At 33.0% G+C, this 21,907-nt stretch overlaps 5 protein-coding genes across 8 annotated transcripts; 3 read left to right on the top strand and 2 right to left on the bottom strand.

Moving 5' to 3' along the window:
* Nucleotides 1–12: 12 nt before the first annotated feature.
* Nucleotides 13–1,370, top strand: LOC125059480 (coiled-coil domain-containing protein 124). 3 transcript variants are annotated; one of them, XM_047663895.1, is made up of 5 exons: nt 13–111; nt 301–476; nt 544–726; nt 842–948; nt 1,034–1,370. In XM_047663895.1, the coding sequence occupies exons 2-5, from the start codon at nt 318–320 to the stop codon at nt 1,212–1,214; spliced, it is 630 nt and encodes a 209-aa protein (XP_047519851.1). In that variant the 5' UTR covers nt 13–111; nt 301–317; the 3' UTR covers nt 1,215–1,370. The 3 variants fall into 3 exon arrangements, with proteins under 3 accessions (XP_047519851.1, XP_047519850.1, XP_047519852.1); XM_047663894.1 differs by having other exon boundaries at nt 107–225; XM_047663896.1 differs by lacking the exon at nt 13–111 and adding an exon at nt 139–220 and having other exon boundaries at nt 299–476.
* On the bottom strand, nt 1,269–4,618 carry LOC125059477 (2-(3-amino-3-carboxypropyl)histidine synthase subunit 2). Its single transcript, XM_047663889.1, has 6 exons — nt 4,348–4,618; nt 4,161–4,273; nt 3,802–4,022; nt 3,493–3,699; nt 1,888–2,147; nt 1,269–1,798 (listed from the first exon to the last, which is right to left on the bottom strand). Exons 1-6 carry the CDS (start codon nt 4,489–4,491, stop codon nt 1,367–1,369), a joined length of 1,377 nt encoding a protein of 458 aa, XP_047519845.1. The 5' UTR covers nt 4,492–4,618; the 3' UTR covers nt 1,269–1,366.
* A 4,526-nt stretch (nt 4,619–9,144) lies between these two features.
* Nucleotides 9,145–11,422, bottom strand: LOC125059745 (14 kDa phosphohistidine phosphatase-like). 2 transcript variants are annotated; one of them, XM_047664290.1, is made up of 4 exons: nt 11,215–11,422; nt 10,960–11,144; nt 10,703–10,890; nt 9,145–9,352 (listed from the first exon to the last, which is right to left on the bottom strand). In XM_047664290.1, the coding sequence occupies exons 1-4, from the start codon at nt 11,291–11,293 to the stop codon at nt 9,292–9,294; spliced, it is 513 nt and encodes a 170-aa protein (XP_047520246.1). In that variant the 5' UTR covers nt 11,294–11,422; the 3' UTR covers nt 9,145–9,291. The 2 variants fall into 2 exon arrangements, with proteins under 2 accessions (XP_047520246.1, XP_047520247.1); XM_047664291.1 differs by lacking the exon at nt 9,145–9,352 and having other exon boundaries at nt 10,652–10,890; nt 11,215–11,420.
* A 219-nt stretch (nt 11,423–11,641) lies between these two features.
* Nucleotides 11,642–15,163, top strand: LOC125059744 (uncharacterized protein C19orf47 homolog). Its single transcript, XM_047664289.1, has 6 exons — nt 11,642–11,805; nt 12,387–12,558; nt 12,908–13,029; nt 13,504–13,591; nt 13,688–13,779; nt 14,381–15,163. The coding sequence occupies exons 1-6, from the start codon at nt 11,766–11,768 to the stop codon at nt 14,872–14,874; spliced, it is 1,008 nt and encodes a 335-aa protein (XP_047520245.1). The 5' UTR covers nt 11,642–11,765; the 3' UTR covers nt 14,875–15,163.
* A 2,919-nt stretch (nt 15,164–18,082) lies between these two features.
* On the top strand, nt 18,083–21,175 carry LOC125059919. Its single transcript, XM_047664616.1, has 2 exons — nt 18,083–18,124; nt 18,269–21,175. The coding sequence occupies exons 1-2, from the start codon at nt 18,113–18,115 to the stop codon at nt 21,068–21,070; spliced, it is 2,814 nt and encodes a 937-aa protein (XP_047520572.1). The 5' UTR covers nt 18,083–18,112; the 3' UTR covers nt 21,071–21,175.
* Nucleotides 21,176–21,907: the final 732 nt, after the last annotated feature.

Below are 21,907 nucleotides of genomic sequence, written 5' to 3'. Positions count from 1 at the left end.
ATATAGCGATAAGCGAGTATTTAGTAACATAGATAAAGTTAAGTATATGTCAAATACCTGGCGCTGGCGCGTCAAGAAATATGATCACAAATTTTATTTCACTGAATTAAGGTTCAAAAAAATATTTCTATAGTAATATAGTTACTAGTTTGTCTGATCGGGGTTAACAATATTGTTTGTTAATACATAAATAATACTGGCGTTTCCTTTGATTTAATTGAGCTAGTACGCAAAAAATTCTTAATTTTTTTTCGACTTATAGTACTGTTTTGCATAAAATTAATTTATAAATAATTTCAGGCAAATACTAAACGAAGATGCCTAAAAAGTTTGTGGGAGAAAATAGCAAAGCGGTCGCGGCACGACAGCGTAAAGAGAACGCTAAACAAGAGACCGACCAAAAGATAAAAAAAATGGTAGAAGATGCCGAATGGGAAGATAACGACGAAAAACTTAAGAAAAAACAACAGAAAAAGGTAACATTTTTGTATTTAAAGCGAGTAATAAAAGTAAGGTTTAAAACCATGAGAGAAATTATTTCAGGATGAACAAGAAAAAAAGCGACAAGAACAGTTACAAAAGAAAGCAGAAGCAAAGGCATTATTAGAAAAAGAGATGGAATCTATAAAGGGAAAAGCGCTTCCACCACCACCAAAGATCACCCGCGCACAGATATCTCAAATAAAAGAAAAGACTACTAGACCGGAACCTACTGTAAAATCAGTGGTAAAGACTTCTTTTATTAATTTTGCTATTATGAAATTCAGGTTGATAAGTTTAGTTAAGTCTTCATTAGAATATGATCTGGGATGTTTTAAATTAATTGCAAATATTATTTCAGCCTGCTAGAGTGGTTGTTGAGGAACCACCTCTAGAAGAAAATCTCAACAGGTTACAAATTGAGGGTGAGTTAGCACAAACTGTTGACGAGGCTATCTCAATATTAAGGTAAGTTCAGTAATATTGTATATTGAAAATGTATAAAAGCAGTAAAATATTGTTAAATCTTTTAAATTAATAATATCTGTTTTAGTGAAAGGGCAGATGTAGACAAACATCCTGAAAAGAGATTGAAGGCAGCTTACACCGCATTTGAGGAAATTAACCTCCCTAGATTAAAAGCTGAAAACCCTAGTTTACGGCTCTCACAGCTTAAACAGATGCTTAGGAAAGAGTGGTTGAAGTCACCAGAAAATCCTTTAAACCAGGCTTAGGCTAACAAAAAGGATATTTAGGATCTTGAGATAACAAAGTCATTTTAACTAAAGTTCTTTTTTGCTTATATTGCATAAAACATGGTAAAAATAGTATACAGTTAAACTTATGTATTTAACATATTGTCATAATTGTAAATAAATATTTTTAATCACTCCGGTTCATTTAAGTACTGTAAAGGAATTCCTTTTCTCCCCTCTTCTACTTGTTTTACATCAGATTCGCCAAGTTTCTGTTCTAATCCTTTCCATGACCTTTTGCTCAGGCTTTGCCCAATATTTTCCAACTGCCAATTCTGCTTTTCCACTAAATCTGTACTAGAACTTGCTGCTGTAACTTTAGTTTCCCTGATTTTTCCAGTGATTAAACTAACATCAGTGCTATCACAAATATCATTGATATCTTTATAATGTTTGTTTCCTGGTAGTAACTCTTCATAATTAGTAATATGAGAGGTAAAGTAGAAATCTCTGTTGTTGTTAAGAGCTACTTCTAATTCATATGGATAAACTACTGCCTGATAAAATTCTCGGCTATCATATAAATCATTTTCAGGACATGCAATCATAACATAAATATCAATCTGCAACAATATTGTTAATATTTGTAATAAACATAACTTAACCAATTGGAAAGCTATAAAACAGCTGATTAATACAAAGCATAAGTTACCTCTGGAAAATTAGCCAGTTTTGCCACATTTGGTTTGCCAACTGATACAACATAACATTTTTTACCATTGGCCTTGCATAATTGCTTCATTCTACTAATAATTTGTTTTGTCTGATCCCCAGCCAGTTTACATACAAGAATACCAACAACATTTGCATCTTTACACTTTTCTATCAAAAACCTCCTGCGTTTAAACCAAATAGTTTCTTGTATGACATCTAATTGATTTGATGCAGGATCCAATAAGTACCATTTCTCAGCTATAAACAGAGATCAAAGTAGTTTTCAGAAACAATAGTACATATAAAATATATAAATAGCCAACAGCTATAGTGCCTCAATTTCAATATAACCAATAAGTGGAAAGATAGGTATACATATTATAATATTTAAGTAAAGATTACAGATCAGAGTATCAGTTGTATAAGTTAATGCCAAAATTATAACTTTTTTAAAGGATTGTAAATCTTTTTTATATTGCAATTTGACAGCAGCCTTTTTGAAATCATTACTAGATAATTTATGTATGCAAGAAAAATTATTAGTCAACAGTGAATTGATAATCTTAATTTTATTTAAAGATTATCAACTATCCTACCCTACAAGGGCATAATTATTATTAATTGATATATTTATTATACACCTTTCATCAGTAGATAGCTTTTTCATCTTAAGCAACAGCATAGGCTTTTCACATTTCTAATTTCTGTTACAATAAATACCTGAATAATTTCTTACAAGATCTGAATTTTATAATGTACTAATTATAGCGTGTAAGAAACTTTTGCCGGTTTAGATTATTTACTATCTGTCGCCATATAGAATTTTTATTGCAGGAATAGTTATTGAAAAAATATGTATACCATGTCTTTATGTTATAGTAAATATTTGTAATACAGTAGAACCTCGATAACGTAAACCTCGGTAACATAAAAACCTCTGTTACTTCAAAAAATACTATGTTCCCTTCCCATCAGAGCCAAAAACCTCTATAACTTAAAATACGCTACCTCTATAACTTAAATAAATAATCTCTGTATAGGCCCTCAGTAACTAAAATAAATGTTTCCACAACCTCTATAACATAAAATTGTTTGTGAATGATTCATTTTGAAAGAGTGTCAAAACAAATGGTTTCGGTATTTATTGCTTGCACGTGTTTACTAAAGTATTGTTAACGTAAACAATACATTACCTATTGTTTGCTTTATCTAAATTCTTCAAAGCTTTGCGGCGGTTAGCTTTGTGACAACGACTTACTTGCATCATAAGTTAATGTGTTAATGTATTCTCCTCTCTATTTGTCATTGAAAATCAAATCGATTTAGAAACAGTGAATTTTTTAAAACTAAAGAAAATCACAGATTTTTTAAAGTAATGTAAGTAATGTGAATAAATATGATTACATATTTAATTTTCCATCCTTCTGATGCATTCAAGTAAAAATGGGAGCAAGGGTACATAGAAACATGTACATACCTCTATATTAACCTTTACCTAACATAGAACCTTGATAACTTAAAACCTCTATAACATAAAATATTTTGTGTTTCCCTTGGACTTTATCTTATCGAGGTTCTACTGTATAATCAAAAGTTCTCATACCTTCTACTGATACCGTAAAATTAAAGAAAGTTCGTCCTCTTGAACCAACATATATACAAACACAGTCTTTAAGAATTTCACTAGAATATTCTTCACTGGATACATCTTTAACTATTCTGCCAAAGAATCTATTTATGCTTTCTTTAAAAGATATAGATGCAATATAGCTATTGGGATATTGTTGGAACCACTTCTCAGTTAGTTCATCTGAAAATTAGTTTTTAAAATCATATTTAATAATATAATTAATAAACAACATAGGACATTGAACATTTAGTCTGAATGTTTTCTAGACCTTATATAAATTACCTTTTAGATGATTAAATTCACAATCATACAATAAGCATAATTTTTGAAGATTAAAGTCTGTCAAATTTTCTTTTAATATTTTCATTGTTATGTCAATATCTAATGACTTTTGATTCAGTACTATATATACTGGAATGTTGGTTTTACTGAAGCATGTATGCCCATAATGTACTATGGCATTACTTTGGACATGCATGGAAGCAACAACGTCAGCACAGCAACTGAAATAAAGATGACAACAACAATTTTAATTGAATTTCTTATGTATTTACTAACAATTTTAACAAATTTGTAATGGAATCAAAAAATATTGCACCTCTTATTTGTTTAGAAATAAATAAAGAATATGATTTTTTTACCTGGCATAGGAAGTATCACCTAGAATATAGAGATCTGCTTCTGTCCCCTTTTTCAATTCCTCATATACTTTGGAACTTATGCCCAACAACTCGTCTGGAAATTGTAAACATACCTAAAAAGTTAAAGTTATTAAGCTAAAGGATTGCATAAATAATTTATATTTGAACATTAGTTTAGTTTTTGAACCTTGGTGTATTTGTTTGAATTTATCCAGTTACAAGTGTCGGCAATCGAGTATCGGGATGTAATTTCAGTTTCATTGTTGTCAATTAATTGAACATCTATTTCTCGTTCTATGCACAGCTTTCCATCTGTAGTTAAATTAGCCATGATAACATATATGTAATTTCATATGAAATATGAAGAGTTTACAAATAAAATAATCCACAACACTAAATAGTAAATACAATAGCTTTATCGTCGCACATACTCAGTACATGCTTTATTGTCAATGTCATTTCTAAAGTTAATATTTTTTTTTTTTTGGGATTTTATGACCTGGCATGTACAACCTTTAGGTCAACTCTTAATTTTCATAGACGTAATGTTACGCCTATGAGCACATTCCATTAAATAAAGTTAATATCGATCTGACTCACAGACTATGAACGAGAGACAAGTTGAAGAAAACTGTCAGAAAATATAGAGACATACAATCAATATTCTAATTATTCAGTCGATACTATTTATCTGTGTCTCGAAGTTTCAACTTTCACGCGAGTTACGGGTTACCCGACCCATTGGGCAATTAATAATTTTCTAGCTCACCTGCTACAAACACTTGCAATTTGCATTATAATTTATATCAATAAATAAAGCGCGCGACGCGTGGTAATTCTTTTGCCATTGCCAACATTTTTTTAGAAGTTTCAAAGAGGAAAATGCCTTTTTCGTAACTTATTGTTAACGCAGCGTTCAGAGGAACGCGCCCGGAATGGCATCGTTCTGCATACATTGAGGGACTGCTCAGCGTAGAAGGTGGAAAGAAAGCCTCTGCTAGGTGTACTCTTAAGCCTACCGAAAGTAGTAACAGCGATAAAACGCGGACATGGGAAAATTTGCTGCAATTTCAGCGAGGCCTTCTTGAACTAGAAAGAAGGGGCCAGGAAGCCCATTCGCGACGGCAACTAAGGAAACTGCAGCGTCGTCGTTTAATAACGTAAAGCGCTCGCCAATTCCTCGCCACCTAAAAAGTGTGCTGATCGATTCCTACAAGCACTTGATCCGATCTTCCCAGCTCGTATTACCTAAGCGAACAACCGTACGACTTTTGGTTGACGACTCATTGGTCTAGTGGTTAGTACCCCTGACTGCGAATCCATGGGTCCCGGGTTCGATCCCCGGCTGAGGCGAACATCGATGTGATGAGCATTTGGTGTTGTTCTTAGGTCTTGGGTGTTTAAATATGTATTTATATGTATATCTATCTATAATATGTATGTATATCCGTTGCCTAGTACCCATAACACAAGCTTCACCATCTTAGCACGGGACTAGGTCAATTGGTGTGAATTGTCTTTAAAAAAAAAACCCAGTCTGGTAAGGATACTTGCTGTGTCGAGTATCACCCCGAACTAACAATGAGCGTGGTGAGGTGGATGCAGCCGTCGTATCACGTGTTGGTTCAGCTCTGCATTTAATGCATGACCATTGCTGATGGCACCATGATGTTTTAGTGGGTATTCGCAATAGCAATTCCCAATTAACCCACCCCTACTAAGAGGTCGCGTCTTGGGAGGGTAAGCGCAATGCATTTTTACTATTTGTATCAAGCAAGTTCCGACGTTCCTTCTATTGTGACACTACCTATCTGTTCAATATATTCTTGACGCCTTGTTGTACGTACAAAAAAATATAAACGGTTTTAAAATAAATGGTGACTTTCACCAGTATAATACTCGAAATAGAACTAATTTGAGTGTACGACCAACCAGGTTCCAAATGATAAACCATACTCCTTATATGGAAATTGTATTCGTTTTTACAACAAACTCCCAAGCGAAATTTGAGCTAAATGAATTCTAAGCCCTCGATAAACGTAAATTAATCAATAAAGCTTTTTATAAATTTATTTGACGAATATTTAAATGATCCTAATCCTTGGGATTGATTTGCTCCAGTTCAAACAATTTGCATGACTCAAAACAGTTCTTGCTCTTGTTCTTGCCCGCTCTACGCCCTTGACTTGCGAACTGGTAGTAAGGTAAGTTGGGGCAAGATGAAAAATGGGTAAGACAAGAAATCGTCTATAACACCAATTTTGACGTATTTATTTAAGTGCTGGTATATCTGGTATACCCCGTTGGGGTAAGATTAGAAACAAACAATTTGCTGTATCTTTGTTAAATAAAGGTATTTTTTTACTAAAATTGAGGACGTCCCACATTAATTTTAACGATTTTAGAAAAAAAAATCAATCTTTCCCCGTCACGTTTTCATCTTTACCCTATTTTGGGGTCGTATCTTTATTTTGTTATTTACTTATTTTCTTTGCTTTGGAACAGATTTAACAATATGTTATTGATATGATAGAAAAGTATAGGTTTTGCTCGTTACAAATCAAAGCCATTAATTAGTATAAGTTAATATATATTGTCCTGCAAGAGGTTCAAAGTTCAAACACAACTCTACTCATCTCATCAAAAACTGTTCAATCTCCACTCACCTTAAATGTAAATTACCAATTAATTTAACTTTTTATTTTTTGTCATGCGTAAGCTTTCATAAGCGTACTTGTTTACCTATATGAATAAAGATATTTTGAGTTTGAGTTTGATGCTGCGGTATAAAAACTACATAATAATAAAAATAATGCAACTTTCCTTGATGCCAATTTACGGCCAAAACCAATATGCAATATCAATCCAATTTTAGCTGTCATAGACTGACAATTCAATCCATTTCTAAAGAAAAGCATGCCAATATTCAATACATGGACTGAGATACCAATCTAATTATTCAACCAATCGTTCAGAGGGCGGATAAGAGATTGAAGATTGCCCTCTGTATGAAAATGAATGTTTACTCATGCCAACAACCTATCTGTCCATTTTGACAGTTGCTTCTATTGGCCAAATCAATCTCGGATTGCTATCGGTGAAACTCGTATGATTTGGGTTTGGGATTGCGACCTAACTTAATATTCATTGGGAAAATTTATTCTTCTTCGTCATCTTCCAGTTCTAGTGATAGTGATTTGGAAGTTTAAATGCAATTATCCGATTGGGATAGTAATTCTGAAGCTGGAAGAAGACAACGTACTTCTGTGAGAAGACATAAGAAGACAAGAATTTATTATATCCAGAGCCTGAATGACGCCGAATTCACATTTAGATTTAGGTTAACAAAAGAAGCTTTGGAGACACTTTTACACAAAGTGATGTCTATATATGACTTCTTGCAGGTTTCATCTTTTCATCAACTTTTGTAAAAAAAAATTAAATATTAGCTACAACTAAAAATATTTGTTACTATAGATACTACCTACTAACTCCACTTCAAAACCTCAAGACTCCAGCAGAACATCTTTATAACGAATCTCAAATACGAAGCAGAAATGTGGTGGAAAGGACATAATATGGTGTTTGGAAAAAAATCGGTTCCCCAAAATCGGTTTGTCAAAAAAGGTTTTGCTTCAAGTATCTCGTGTACAAGCCGTGATAGTGGCATGTGCAGTGTTGCACAATATTGCTATTGATATGCGAGATGAACATTTTGAACTACTGCAACAAGTAGATGAACAAGCTGATGATATTGATCAAAGCGCAATTGACAACGTGGGAAATGCAAGTGTGCGAAGTAATATTATAAGTGATTATTTTGCTTTATTACTATAATATTTTATAAATTACAACATTTTTGAGATAAATTAAATAAAAATTCAATGCTTTTATTTAAATAAAAATACAAATTTTTAATACAATACATCCTCACTCCAGGCACAAAATCTATTATTTTTCTAATTTATTTAACAATATATTTTTTTCTATGGCTCATAATTCTCTTTTATGCTCTCTTTCTTCCTCTTCAAATGCCCATTGCTTTCTCTTATTTAGAAGCTCTTCCTTTCAATTGACTTTCATTTCCTTCGACAGACAACAATATCATGTCTTTGACTTTTTCCTCGATAGGAGGTAAGAGGAGTAGCAGCACTAGGGCCACCTCCTGTACGATATGTTTCAGCATGTATCAAGGCAGACTTTTTTCTTGTAGCCCTCTTTAAGCTTTAGCACTGCGAAAGTTTACCCCACTTGTGCTATTAAACAGCGCCTCCAGCGTCTTCCAGCACCGCTCTTTCTCCTGCCAGGTGACTGAGTCACTCTTTTTATTTTCTAATATATTTTTATGGTCAGCAACAAGCGAAGTTAGAAGGTCAACTTCTTCCCGGCTGAAATTGACGCTTCTTTCACGTTTTTGCGTAGACATTTTTTTAAGTTAAAGAACCAACCTCGAATCACAAAAACAACATACACAAACTACTCAGAGAAAATTTATATTTGTAATAATATGTACTAAAATACTCAATAACCTAACAAACAAAAATACCATATGACAATGACAGCCCGTTTCATTACAAGTAATATTAAATGACCAACAAAAAGGTTAAGGTTCTATGTTTTTCTATAGAATTTTGTAACTTTATTTGTTCGTAACAAAAAAACAAACAAAACGTTGCATAGCTATTTGCTACTTTATCCATACATTGTGAAACAGACCCTAAGTCTTACTTATTTTATTTCGTTCCAAAAACAGCGAACTTTTGGTATGCTTGAACACAACATATTGCATTGAACGAAACGCGGTCGAGAGGCAAGGATCACGCAAAAGATTGCTGTCAATCTTTTGTCAAATAAACAATCGGATAGCAGAAATGTTTATTGGCATGCAGATTGGAGATCGGTCTTTAGATATGAATCAGTCCAAGATTGGTTATAATCATAGATTGATGATACATTATTAATTTTGGCCGTTAAAAGATAAGCATTTACTTTATATTTTATTGACTGTCTACTAGTGGGTACCTAAATGTTATAAAAATAAACGTAATATTATTAGTTAGTTTATCTTGACATCCAAATATGTTATACATTACAAAAGTATTTATTTAATTCGTTGGTTTTGCTCTAATACTTATTTCATTCCGATCTTTGCACAACAACAAGTTTCTTTAGTTCCATTTTCATTTACTTGACTGCAAAAGAAAATATGATATTACTATAATTAAGTATATATTTAAGGTAAGAAATATGAAGAAAACAAAAACAAATTTAAAAAGTTTGGTTCCTGTAGCAGTGTACCTTTAATACTGGCAGCATTTCCTCGCTGTATTACGATGCCTATTCGTTGAACGAGGAAAGCTCAAAGCACTAGCTTTGGGGTGCCCGAACTATCAACCAGGCGCCAACTTTATTCTTTACTTAGCGCCTGTGCCCTTGAACTCCACGGACCAAGAGTGTCTTCTCCAAAGTTAACAAAATCAAAGTTGTATAAAAATCTTATATTTAAGGCGTTCATTATTTTCCGCCTGCTTGCGGGGCGCGCCAGCTTTTATGCTTGTTCGAGGAAGTGAGACGGGGCTTAAATGTCCCATATGGAATCAAAGACATCCTGCCGCTTACCGATGTCTGTTGGCGTCATAATGGCTGGAACATTGACGGAGGCAAGAGAACGGCAAGGCGAAAACAGAGACCTGCACTGTTTTGGCAATGGAGGCCATGGTGCCCAAGACTTACTTCAACGCCACAGGGACACATGTAATATTATATATGGGCACACGTAAGCTAAGGCTGATGGCAATACGAAGTGATTTGGGGTCCAAAAGGGTACTAGTGTAAGGCAAACGCAAGACTGCTTCGGATGCTAACCACGCATTTCTCACATCTGTTAAATCCGCCATCTCGGAGTTTGTAGAATAAGTACTAAGGATTTTAACGACCAGACTGCTAGATTTGTGAGCAGATGAGAGAATCGCTGGGAAATCTACAATTGTTAACTTGCATACTCCCAATTTGCCACAGTGAATAGGGAGCGATGCTTGATGCCTGGTGTTCCAAAACACAACACTGTAAATGATAGTCATATATTTCTGGAATGTTTTTAAAAGCCTTTGTCAAGGTGTCCCAAATTTTGATTTGGACGCAAATTGAATTTAATGCATTTTGGACACAAGCACACAATTTTTCATAGATATAGCATAAAAGAATTTATGTTGCTTAGAATTTGTTCAGTTGACTGAATTTGAAAGCAGGCTTGGACATCTGTGGGAGGGTCTAAATAAAAAGGGGTATTTGGAACACTGGGATATTTTGACAAAATGGCTGCAAGTGTATCCGTGGTGTCAGGAGTCAGAACATCAATTGAGAGAAGAAGCCTTGTGGCCCCATTGTTGATTTGTCTGTTCTGCTATTTTTGTTAAGCAATTTGGTCTTTTTTGAAATGTTTTATTAGCCAGAATTTAAATTGCTAACAATTAAAGATATAAAACAGTAAATAATAGTCCTTAAATTTTATTTCTAAATGGGTAGGTAGGTAGGTTTAGTACCCTTCATCACTGATGGTAATGGTATACTCAGGAAAAGCTGCCTTGATTAGTTTTGCAGTGATCTCATGATCAGCTTTTCCGTAACCTTGTGAGTAACCATAAATATGAATTTTCTTATTTTCTGGGTCATGTAAAATTCTTCCTCCTCCTAGAGGCTCACAATCAAGAGGAGAGAGCTTTGCCTGAACCTGTAAAAGAAGTATAGTAGTATGTTCAATGTTATAATAAAAATATATTAAATAGAAAAAAATATTTACCTCATCATATATATCTGAATGATAATTACATCTTTTATAACCTCTGGCTATAGTCATTTTCGGCTCTTGACCACTTTTCACCTCTTCATAGACATTAATTAGTATGTATTTAAAAACGCCGCTTGGATCGATATCCACGAGAGGAACGCTACTTAATGCCGACATGTTTTTATTTAATTGAAGGTCTGAAAAAAAAGTTAATTATTACACAATTCTATATCGGACTAGATTATTAGGTATAAAGTTTTTATTTACTGTGATAAATTAAAAGTCTTTTAAAGGAATTTTGACACAACGTAGATAATATTCTTGGTATCTGTTGCACTATAATCATTTGTTTCCTTTATATTTCTACAAAAATTGATTTGTAGCGTTTTTATTTATAATTTTGATTTGGACAGATTTGAATTTCATTTTAGTTTGGTAAGCGGAGCCGCGGATGATTGCCAATTGTCAGAAATCTATGTCTGAAAAATGAAAGAACCTGTGTTTTACATTGGTAATTGACAAGTGTTTTTCAATGACATTTTAAATAATTATAATATTTTTTTTCTGTGGTTGACACTTGACATTTTTAAAGATAAAATTAAAGTCTTCAATTCCATATTGGGATTTGGGCTTTTGGTTTTGTGTGTTTATTAATTATTAGGTCATAGTGGTTGCTTGCACTTACAAGTTACAAGTTTAAAATTTAAACTATGCTGTCTACATACAGTAATATAATTTAATATTCTACAGCTATTAAGTATAAGATAAATACATAACTGTAAATTGAGTGAAGGACGAAGTTGGCTAAGTCTTGAGATATGAATTCTGGCACGAAGAAAATGGATTTAAATCCCACAGGTATGTTTAGCGTCCGGATTAAGCCGGACATAGTTAGGCTAGATCCCGTGTCCGACTTTACGCTTTTTACATTACGATAGGTCAGCAATGGTCAAAAGAACGCAACAGATTACTGTTGACACTGTAGCTAAAATTTTTGTTGCAGAGTTTAATTTAAAACATTTGATATGTAAGGATTTTAAAACTGCATTTTGAAAGAAACTGAGCTTTTAAAGCCATCTAAAAATATCATGAAACGTCACGTTTGTCGGGTCTGCTATTATTTATTATAAAAAATCTTGATACACAGACATTTTTGTTGTACCAATTAAATACTGATACACGAAATCGTCAATCATGTTAGGTTTGGCCTTTTAACTCAGATGTCAAGTCAAACTGGCTGGTTTGTCCAGATATTGAGATTGAGACCTGGTAACCCTTGGTGCTTCAAGATCTTAACACATTACCAAACAAATCTAACCTCATTAAAAAATAAGCTTAATTTGAAAATTTTTGTTAGCCTTATTAGCCACACCTTATGAATTCTGGATGTATGTGTGTGGTTTTTGGCTTAATTTAAAAACCATTGTTTATGTTTTCAGGTTTATGGGTGACCTTTTTTACAGCTGCAGGTATTCCATCTGAGGTTGCAGCAACATACGCCCTAACATTTACTGAAAACAGAATTCAGAATGATATGTTGTTAGATTTAAACAAAGAGTACCTCAGGGACATGGGGATAGTAAGAATGGGAGATATTATTGCCATATTGAGGTATACTGATCATTCTTTTTAATCTATAATCATTAATAATAAGAAATTTAGACAAAAACCTACAATGTTTAGGAGAAAATTAATTAAATAACTATTCTTTAATTCTTTAGAAATATGGAGATTGAATCAAAGTCAATAAAGTCAAAGTCAAACTTTGACTAATTTTTAAAGATTTTTCAATTTATGAGAAGTAGAGTCCTCAAATCTTTATTAGAAACGAAAATTTTGAACAGTATTTCTTAAATTTTATAACTTATAGAAAAATAAGTTAGTATCAAAAATATAATTTCTCTATTTAAAATGGTTTTCAGTAAGGAATAGGTAATAAATTTACAGAACGAAATTTCAGGCATGCCAAGCAAGTACATGAAAATACAGCTAGAGATAAAGTACTAAGCACAACAATAGTCGCAAACAAAGTCCCCGTAGCTGCTATTGCAGGCCGGTCTACTGTATCACAACCATCATCACGTGAGTTGTATTTTTATTTAGCTGACTATAATTTATTTGTAACAATAGATCAAACTTAAGTTCCTGTTCTGTTTTCCATCTGTTTTCTGTTTCTGTTTTCAATCATCATCTAATGCATAGTTAATAAGAGCAACAGGTGGCTTACCTATTGCTCTTATTAACTATTTAGTCTGTTTACAGAACAATTGGTTCAGGTTGGAAGGTCCCCTTGTCATTACTTCATTGAATTCTGGAAAAAGGCATATATAGCAATCTATTTGAATTTTTTTTATTGTTGTTTTTAAATTTATTGTTGATTGTCCCTTGAATTTTTGTTTTATGTTTATTATGTAAGTAAATAGTGTAAAAGTCAGTAGTGTTTGCCTTTTGGTTGAAATGAAACAGAGGTTGTTGTGCCACCAATTTATTTTATGTAAGTAAATAAATAAAATGTAATTCTCAGACTTGATTACCGAGTTATTATATATATTTCAGCGGCAACCCGAATACTGGAGCACTATACACGCAATCGAGACCCTTCACCCATTGCAGTGCAAAACAAAAGAAAATCAGATGAGTTTGCGTAAGTATTTTTTTTATTTATAAAAAACTATTTGGAATGCTGAAGTTGTTGTATGAAAAGACAATTTTTTTACAAGCTTTTTTGTTCAATTTTCAGACCCGAAGAATCGGCCGTAAGCAATAAAAAAGCTAGGCTTATAAGGTTTGCTAACCCTCCTAAAGCAACAGCTACATTGCCTGTTAAACTATGTAAGTTAAATTTATTCATTTATTTATTTCTTACTAAAAAAATTACATTTAAAATTCTTCCTTAGGTCAAATTTTATCATATCTGTAAGATGCTTCACAGCCCAGTTAATTTATGATAACAAAAACGTTGTAGATAATAAATCATGGCCTGGGCTAGATTTTCAACAAATAATTCATTCCTTGGGGCTTGTGTGATGACAAGTTAATAAAATTGGGACCCTACAAGACTTGGTCTAGCCAAAGGATTTCTAAACCATGATTATTTTTTTAAATATTCTTCGTTTATTTGGGTTGAAGGTGGTGTGGTCGCTTACTATGTTATCCTGTATGATATAGGCAGTTTCGTGTAATTAAATTAATGGGTACGAACGTACGATCACATGGTTGAGTGTAGTATGTGTAGCGTATTAATAAACTACATAATTGATTTATGAAATTTCAATAAACTAATTGAAATTATATTAAGTTTTTGTAAAAAGTGGTAGGTAACGCTTTTCATAGAAACACAATTAGTTTAATAACACTGCTTTCAATCTTTTCCGATAGAGCTGACATATAAATATTATTTAAAATAAAATAAATGTATGTTTTTAATTTTTAGCATCTCAAAGTAAAACAGTGTTTGCTCGACTCGGTTCATCAGATCCTAAACTCGAAGAAACACAAAAGGAAACAAAAAAAATATTTGCTCGTCTCGGGTCCAAAAACGCAGTTACTGAACCAATACCAAAAGATGCATTAAAATATGAAGGAATATTAAAAAGCCAACCAGTAGCAAAGCGATCGTTTACAGTCACAACAAACAAGAATAATACAAGAACTTGTGTGGGAACGATGAGGGCAGATGAGACACCGGTCAGTGCTAAGGAAAAATTGTCATTGGCCAGAGCTAAGTCGGTTAAATTTTCAAACCGTGTAGAATATAAAGAAATAGAAAATGTGCAAAAACCTCTGGTTAAATTCACTTCAGTTTTTAATAAACCGGAGAGACGGTTGTCTATGCCCGTCACAAATACTGTCAAGGCTAGACTTGGTGTTAAAAAGGATAAGATTGCAAATAGTTTGTTTAATAGGTTAGGTGCTGGATTTAATTAAGGTGCTTAATTCAGATATTTTTTTATCTTACCTAAAATCAGAATAATTTAATGTTTTCTTTAAAATGCCGCAATAAATTCGTTTCTATGAAAGGAAGTGTATAAACGCGGATTTCTTTCTTATAATTTATGTGAAGCATTTAATATTTATCTATATACTATTTCACATTACTTCACTTAAATTATTTGAAACTCAAAAGTAGTCGTAAAAAAAAACATTAAATTATTACACAATGTACAATGAATGTACTGTTGAAAATACTTTTTTTTGTGATAAATTGTGGAATACATATACTTGATGTTTTATTAGCACAAATATTTTTTCTAATCTTGCTTTGTTTCTTGTATATTAAAATTGGTTTTTGAAGTTATACTTCTTTAAGCGCCTTATGAAATTGGAATTGATGAGAGTGAAATTTTACGATGCGCACGCACCGTGACACAAAATTAACAGAATGAAGTTAGTGGCGCATGTTGGCACGCATGCCGCCTCTGTTCACTGTGTATTTATATTTATAATATTTTTCCACATGCTTTGAGTTTCTACATTTAAAACACGTGTTTTCATTATACAAGTGCGAATTTTATATGTGCGTCTGAATTATAATCAGAAGTGATTTAAATTAATATTTAAATCGATACCAATTAATAATAGAAAATATTTGTGAAAAAACTGTGCTCATCAACCTTCCTAAGTGCATCAATACAATTGAGGTTAACTATCCGTATGTATTATTAATAATGCCAAAGAAGTATAACTTCTTACGCGCGTACATAAGTACACGCACCCTTTTTTTTATTGCTTTGAGTATAACAATTTTCTGTGTAAACCATGTGTTGCCGTACTATAAATATTGTATGTATCATATGTTCACAAAATCGTTGAAGTTATATAATTTGACTTGATTATTTAATAATAACAAAAGATCTTAAGTACTACTTTAATGTTTTTTTCTAATTAAAATAACTTATGTTTTGTTACTGGTAACTTTTCGACATTTAAATCGCCTTCTGGTCCTAAAAATAGTTATTTAGTGAAATAGTATGTACATGTACAGACATAGACTATGTCTGATTTCTGTATCTTAATATCTGAAAAAATTGTTACGAGTTTTTCATTTTCGACAATAATATTGGACGACTCGTAAATATTAGCAAGAGGTCACTCTAGTTTATTTAATTTTGACAGCAACTTAAATATAGGAACAAATGCCATTGCAAAGTAATTGGTGCATAAATGCATTTATTATAAGTTATATAATGTAATTAAGTTAATATTGACCCGATTAATTAAAAGTACATCGCTTAATTACAATGATATACCATTTTGACATCAGCGTAAATATAATTTATCAGAAAGGGACGAAAAAGTACTTCATATCTAAAACAGGGAGGTTGATTCATAGTATATGTATTATAATAACAAGGAAATACATATGTACCTTGTTAAAAATATACTAAGGGTCAACTAATAGCTATCACAACGTTAACAGTTTTGATTGCTAATAATCTAGTTAAGAATTTTGCTTTAAATTAAAAATATGACAAAAATAGTCAATACATGTAAAGTGTGCCTCGAATTGTCTTCTTGTTTTAACATGTTTTTCTCATTTATTTGTAAATAGTTTGTTTAATAAAGTGCTATAAACTAAAATTTTACTTGGTTTTACTTTATCCAATACTTTTTTTCATACTACAAGTCAGTGGGCACCCACAGTATCATAGTAAGGAGTCTTCTCCTTGACGCGTTCCCGACTAAACAAGAGAAAGCTCTAATTTAAAAATTTATGTACATTGTGTCTTCTTGAGTAGACCCATATCATACCCTCTATGGGAATAATTTTGTGGGATGCTTGATAAACGTACCACGTTTACATAGGTACATGTAATGACGCTTTAACTTTATATGAGTTTTAACCTCCTCCACAATCATCCGCATCATTTCTGGTGTGTATCCTTAGCGACCCTTGTAACTAATCAACTTTGAACTAGTAAAATGTATAATAAGTAAAACAAGAACCTTGATTTATTAGACCTGCATCCTTTGAAGTGCAATGAAGGAAAGTGTGACACTGAAATACGATACATGCACTTTCTTACAGTGGCTTTGCTCACTTGGTCATGGTCACCGCGCACTAGGGATGGCGGTTTAGCGAAAGTTCTATGATTAATTACAAGAATGTTTAATCATTATTAAAATAGGGAACCTAAAAAGCAAATAAACGTTGGATAGCAGCAAATTATTCGACTTTAAAAGCAGCAGACTTCAAAAGATTTTGGCATGGTGGGTGAAAGTTCACGCATGTACCTAGTATTTTCCGAGAAAAGACAAAAATCGATGAAGCAATTCTATTTTACATGCCGAGGACGATACTTTTCCTAGCATATATAGATAGATAGAATATATCTTATTAATTAAGCATTTCTGTAACTCAAAGTCCGAGAAGTCAAATCCAATAGTTTTTGACGTACGAAAATCAGACATAACTGACGCGCGCTAAGTCTAATAGAAGAATTTTCAATGATCCTACTCAAAGTTAACAAACGAACGAAACTTTAAAAGAAATACATATTATAAACGCTTTAGTTTTGTAATTTATATTAAGGCGTTTCACAATTAAGAATTTTCTTAAGATTGATAAGTATTTTTTTAATATTGACGTTCATAACACCAATATGTATAAAATATTTATTTGCTTCCAAAACTGTAAGGACTGCTTTTTTAAAACGAGACTGTTAATTATTTTAAGAGCCTCTGTCTCTTCTATATTATCTTCAAACGCTGTAGCTACAGTCTGGACAGCTGTCCAGACTAAGATAAAACGATCATCAAGAGCTAAGAAGTGCAATATTACAACACTTGCAAACTATCTTTCAACATAAGCTAAGACCTGCCATCTGAAACCGGCCTTCATGGCGATTTTATTACTTTAAATTAAAAAAAAAAAACACCTTTGCATTTAAATTATTTATTTTATACAAACGCAACTTTCGGTAACGACTCTTATTAATTTTATACAAGTCTGTCTACGAGTTAATTATAAACCAATTTTCAGTTCATTCTACGATTGTATTGAATAAAATCGTTCATGTAATATTCTAATTGATAAGTTCACTGTAAATGGCGGGTTTCTCGTCGCGCGGAAAAAGTGGTCCAGAATTCACGTCAATATAAGATCGAGGCATTGACGCGTTGACGCAGTGCCTCTCACAGTCTTGTAGACTTAGGGTCTCCCACAATGGGGACAAAGGTAAATATATTTATCAATAAAAATATTATTATCAAATTCAAACGTTAAGGACTTTACTTAAATCACTGTATAGTCTTTGGGGTTTAAATAGTGCTTAATATTATTTCTGAAAATGGTATTTACAATATTTTTATTGTTTTTCAGGTAGTTATAGTTCTGTCGTTGCTGGGAATCGCTGAACATTATGTAAAGTCTGAGAATATTGGGACGAAAACAGTAGCGGACAATATTAGTGCGGAAAGTGTATCCCGACTCTACCGAAACGGTCCTGTGGGTGTTTACGCCGGTGCTGCTCCCTATGCCGCGTATTCTTTTCACGTGCCCTCAGTGATAGCACCGAATAATATCCCAGTTAAGGAAGAAACTATTCTCGTACAGAATACAAATGGATTTTTGAAGGATTCTTATGGAAACAAATATTTACAGACACCGCAAGCTCTGGCGTATAGAACAACGTTTCCAAGGCAATACGTGCAATTGCAAAATCTGCCAGCCCATTTAAGCCAGCCACTGGTATCACCCAGCAGTCAGTTTAAGCAGCTGACACCACATTTCTTCTCAACATCTCAACAGTATAATTTGCAAGGTGTACAGTCTTTGCCACAAACAACCCTTAGTCGATACACTGTACAACAACAACCGTTTGCTTATGGTAACATACAAACGTTGGCTCCCAATTCGATACTATATACTCAGTATCAACACCAAGCTGCTCAACCGCAGTCAACTGGTAACAAAAATATATACGCTAATGCACCTGCCTCGGAAAATTCAAACAATATACAAATTGATCCCAAATTTCAACGCTTACAGCAAGGAGGCCAGGGGAATTTTCACAACATAGATAAAAATCCATCTTTTCAACACACGGCACAAACTGATAATTTGCAAAAACTGCATCAGGCACCAAAGCAAACAACTATTACAACATTGTCTAATGGCCAAAAGATATCCGTTAATTTGGTAACAAAACCACCTCTTCCTCTATTGGACTTAAATCTTTTACAACCTCTAACATTTGCAAATCCTGTGGTACCTCAAGTGCAGCACTACTTACCTAGATTAAATGAAGAAACGTTTGACAAGATTCCAAACAAAAATGTAGACGAAATCCAAACCCATCAGATGGAATTTGTTGTACAGAATACGAAATCTTATGACAGTGAAGATAAGCCCAAGAATAATATAAATAAAGTGACTCAGGGTGATGTGTCTGCTGAAGATAACGAAAGCTTAAATCCAACTCACTCTGCAGAGAATGAGTCTTCGAATGAGGGTCCCGAATTTACTTACGAAATTAATTCCCCGAATTACAAGGAAACGTATACGAAACAAAACATTAATTACAATAAAGAAACTGAGTCGGAGCCTGAAACTTACAACTATGAAACTAAATTTGAAGGTAAGCCAATACATTATAGTTATGAAAAAAATACTAACAAGAAGCCAATTGTTGTTAGTTATGAACGTCATATAGAAAAGGTCCCAGTTCATCATTCTTATGAGGAACATACAGAAAAGAAGCCTATTCACTATACTTATTTTAGAACTGTCAAGGAACCCATTCATTATACTACTAAAAATACTCAAAGTCCCAAACATTTAGTGTATAATATCAAACCAGAGGAACAAGACCGCTTTGAACAAAACAAAGACTCTCGCCATCATACTAGGGAAAACTCCGAAGTTAACTCTGAGGAGTCTGATGAACAGAGGAAGATTCAAGACTATGAAGATAGGAACAAGGAGAAAAATCATGGCCATCATGTACGTTATGTAGAATCTACTAAAGATACCCACCAATTTAAACCAGAAGACAATAATGTCCAGTATTACCATACTAAAAATCAACAAGACCCCAATATTGTAAAACACTACCACGTACCACAGTTATTTATTAATCACGTTCATAAAAATGTCGCTCCAAAGCAACGTGAACAAGAACACTTTCAACCAGTACTTCCTGAATATGAAGGAAACACAAAACATTTTCATACAGGCAATGAACAAATAAGGGTAGATCCTAATCAACATATTCAAACCCCAAGAAATTCTCCTCCACCTCAAAACCACCCAGTGACTTACGAATATACACGATCCCACCATTCTGCAGCGCCAATCGTGAAAGGAAATCCTAAGCCAGTACAAAATGAACCAGCTGAGGAAGAAAAGGAACCAGAAGATACATATAAAGCAGAAGAAAATAGCGAGGAAAATTTCGAAAAGAGTTATAAAGACGCTGCCTATGGTTTTGCTGCATATGATTCTCCACGAGATGATTCTGAAAGAGACATCTATAAACCAGAATCGTATGGTGCACCCCGCTATTACTCTGAGTACAATATAGAGAAGAGCCCGTTTAAACAATACGAAAGTGAAGGGGATGATTTCCCAAAATCTACAAGATCAAATTACAAGGATGAGAGGGACAAAATGCATGAAGATTATTTTTTAGATTACGCAGTCAGTAAACCGACAAGCCTTCGAGATAGTTTCAGAAATAAAGAGAGTTACTTTAAAATGTTTAAAAAGAATAAACCCGAAAGTTACTATCATAACGAAGATGACGACAAAAAGCAGTACGCGAAATACACTGTTCCGACTTTTGATTTTTATGTGCCGAAACAAAAGCAACACGGCTCAAACCAGAAATCGATTCCTCATGTATATGAACACAATTATTCGAGTGAGGAACCACGAGATGCATCTGCTTATGCATCCCGACCTCTACATAGGTATAAGAGTAAAACACAATTTGTAGAACCACAGTTTCAGTATGGCTTTGAACCCATATCACTACCGCAACTGTTAGACAGCGAGTTAGCAGCAATGGCTTCTAATAATAATCCTAAAAGCGAGAAACAAGGAACGCGGAAAAAGATTTACAAAGAAAATTTATACATTAAAAAAACTAGCACGAAAGGTGGAAAGAAAACAAGTCGATAAATATAAGAATAATTATTGTATTAGACCAAAACCAATGTTAGTTAAGTTTTTGTTAAGTAGGTTTAAGCATTATATTTCTGACTGTTATTAAAATAATATAAAATATTGTGTTTTTGTTTATAAAATGGCATCACTTTTTGTTCAGTACTTGTGCAACAAAACTTTCGCTATCAATACGTTACGTGACGAACTTTTTTTGCCTTTTGGAAACAGATTCAAATAAAAACATCGTTAACAAAGTCACTGACCGTAGCAAGTGGCTCTGCACTGAGCAATTGTGACACCTGTGCAAATCTTAGGAAACGTTTCTTGAATTGTTACTTAATATTAAAAAATACTCTGACAGCAAAAATCCTTCTGAAGTTTGAAATCAAAGCTAAAAAAAAACACAAAAATTGTTTCATGATCAGCCCATTCATTTATGTTTCTGTGATTAAGAGATGTCTAACAAAGAAAACTAATGTTCACTTTAATAGAAAATACATGAGGGGGTACTTATTTAGACACATTGATAACAAAACTACCTAATTGATATTCGTAGAGTAACTTTCAATTAACCTAAATTTTTTCTCTTCAATACCGAACTGTGAAAAAGGTTGGACAATCAAATTTTATTACAAAGATTATACAATGAAAGAAGGAAAAATCAATTTATTTACTTATTTGGAAAGATATTGAAAAATACTGTAGGTATTTTTTTGTGTATTACATAGTGATGAAGAGTAGGGACTCTACATCAAAAATTGAAATGAAGGGTCATTCTCGTCGTATGTACTTAACAATCAGTAATGAACAGTGATAGATTGTCGAATATGGATCAATCGTTTCTATTAACAC

The sequence above is a fragment of the Pieris napi genome, chromosome 20 (assembly GCF_905475465.1).
Source record: "Pieris napi chromosome 20, ilPieNapi1.2, whole genome shotgun sequence".
Lineage (NCBI taxonomy): Eukaryota > Metazoa > Arthropoda > Insecta > Lepidoptera > Pieridae > Pieris > Pieris napi.
The sequence above is the reverse complement of the archived record's forward strand: the minus strand, read 5'-3'. Positions and strand labels throughout refer to the sequence as shown.

Coding starts and splice junctions, on each gene's coding strand:
- LOC125059480 (XM_047663895.1), top strand. CDS start 318: ATGCCTAAAAAGTTTGTGGGAGAAAATAGCAAAGCGGTCGCGGCACGA. Junction 477..543: donor AGAAAAAACAACAGAAAAAG/GTAACATTTTTG, acceptor AAATTATTTCAG/GATGAACAAGAAAAAAAGCG. Junction 949..1,033: donor GAGGCTATCTCAATATTAAG/GTAAGTTCAGTA, acceptor TATCTGTTTTAG/TGAAAGGGCAGATGTAGACA.
- LOC125059477 (XM_047663889.1), bottom strand. CDS start 4,491: ATGGCTAATTTAACTACAGATGGAAAGCTGTGCATAGAACGAGAAATA. Junction 4,274..4,347: donor ATTCAAACAAATACACCAAG/GTTCAAAAACTA, acceptor TTAACTTTTTAG/GTATGTTTACAATTTCCAGA. Junction 1,799..1,887: donor AACTGGCTAATTTTCCAGAG/GTAACTTATGCT, acceptor ATATTGTTGCAG/ATTGATATTTATGTTATGAT.
- LOC125059745 (XM_047664290.1), bottom strand. CDS start 11,293: ATGATTATAGTGCAACAGATACCAAGAATATTATCTACGTTGTGTCAA. Junction 11,145..11,214: donor AAGACTTTTAATTTATCACA/GTAAATAAAAAC, acceptor CTTTTTTTTCAG/ACCTTCAATTAAATAAAAAC. Junction 9,353..10,702: donor ATTACCATCAGTGATGAAGG/GTACTAAACCTA, acceptor TTTCTTTTGCAG/TCAAGTAAATGAAAATGGAA.
- LOC125059744 (XM_047664289.1), top strand. CDS start 11,766: ATGAATTCTGGCACGAAGAAAATGGATTTAAATCCCACAG. Junction 12,559..12,907: donor GATATTATTGCCATATTGAG/GTATACTGATCA, acceptor ACGAAATTTCAG/GCATGCCAAGCAAGTACATG. Junction 13,780..14,380: donor TACATTGCCTGTTAAACTAT/GTAAGTTAAATT, acceptor TTTAATTTTTAG/CATCTCAAAGTAAAACAGTG.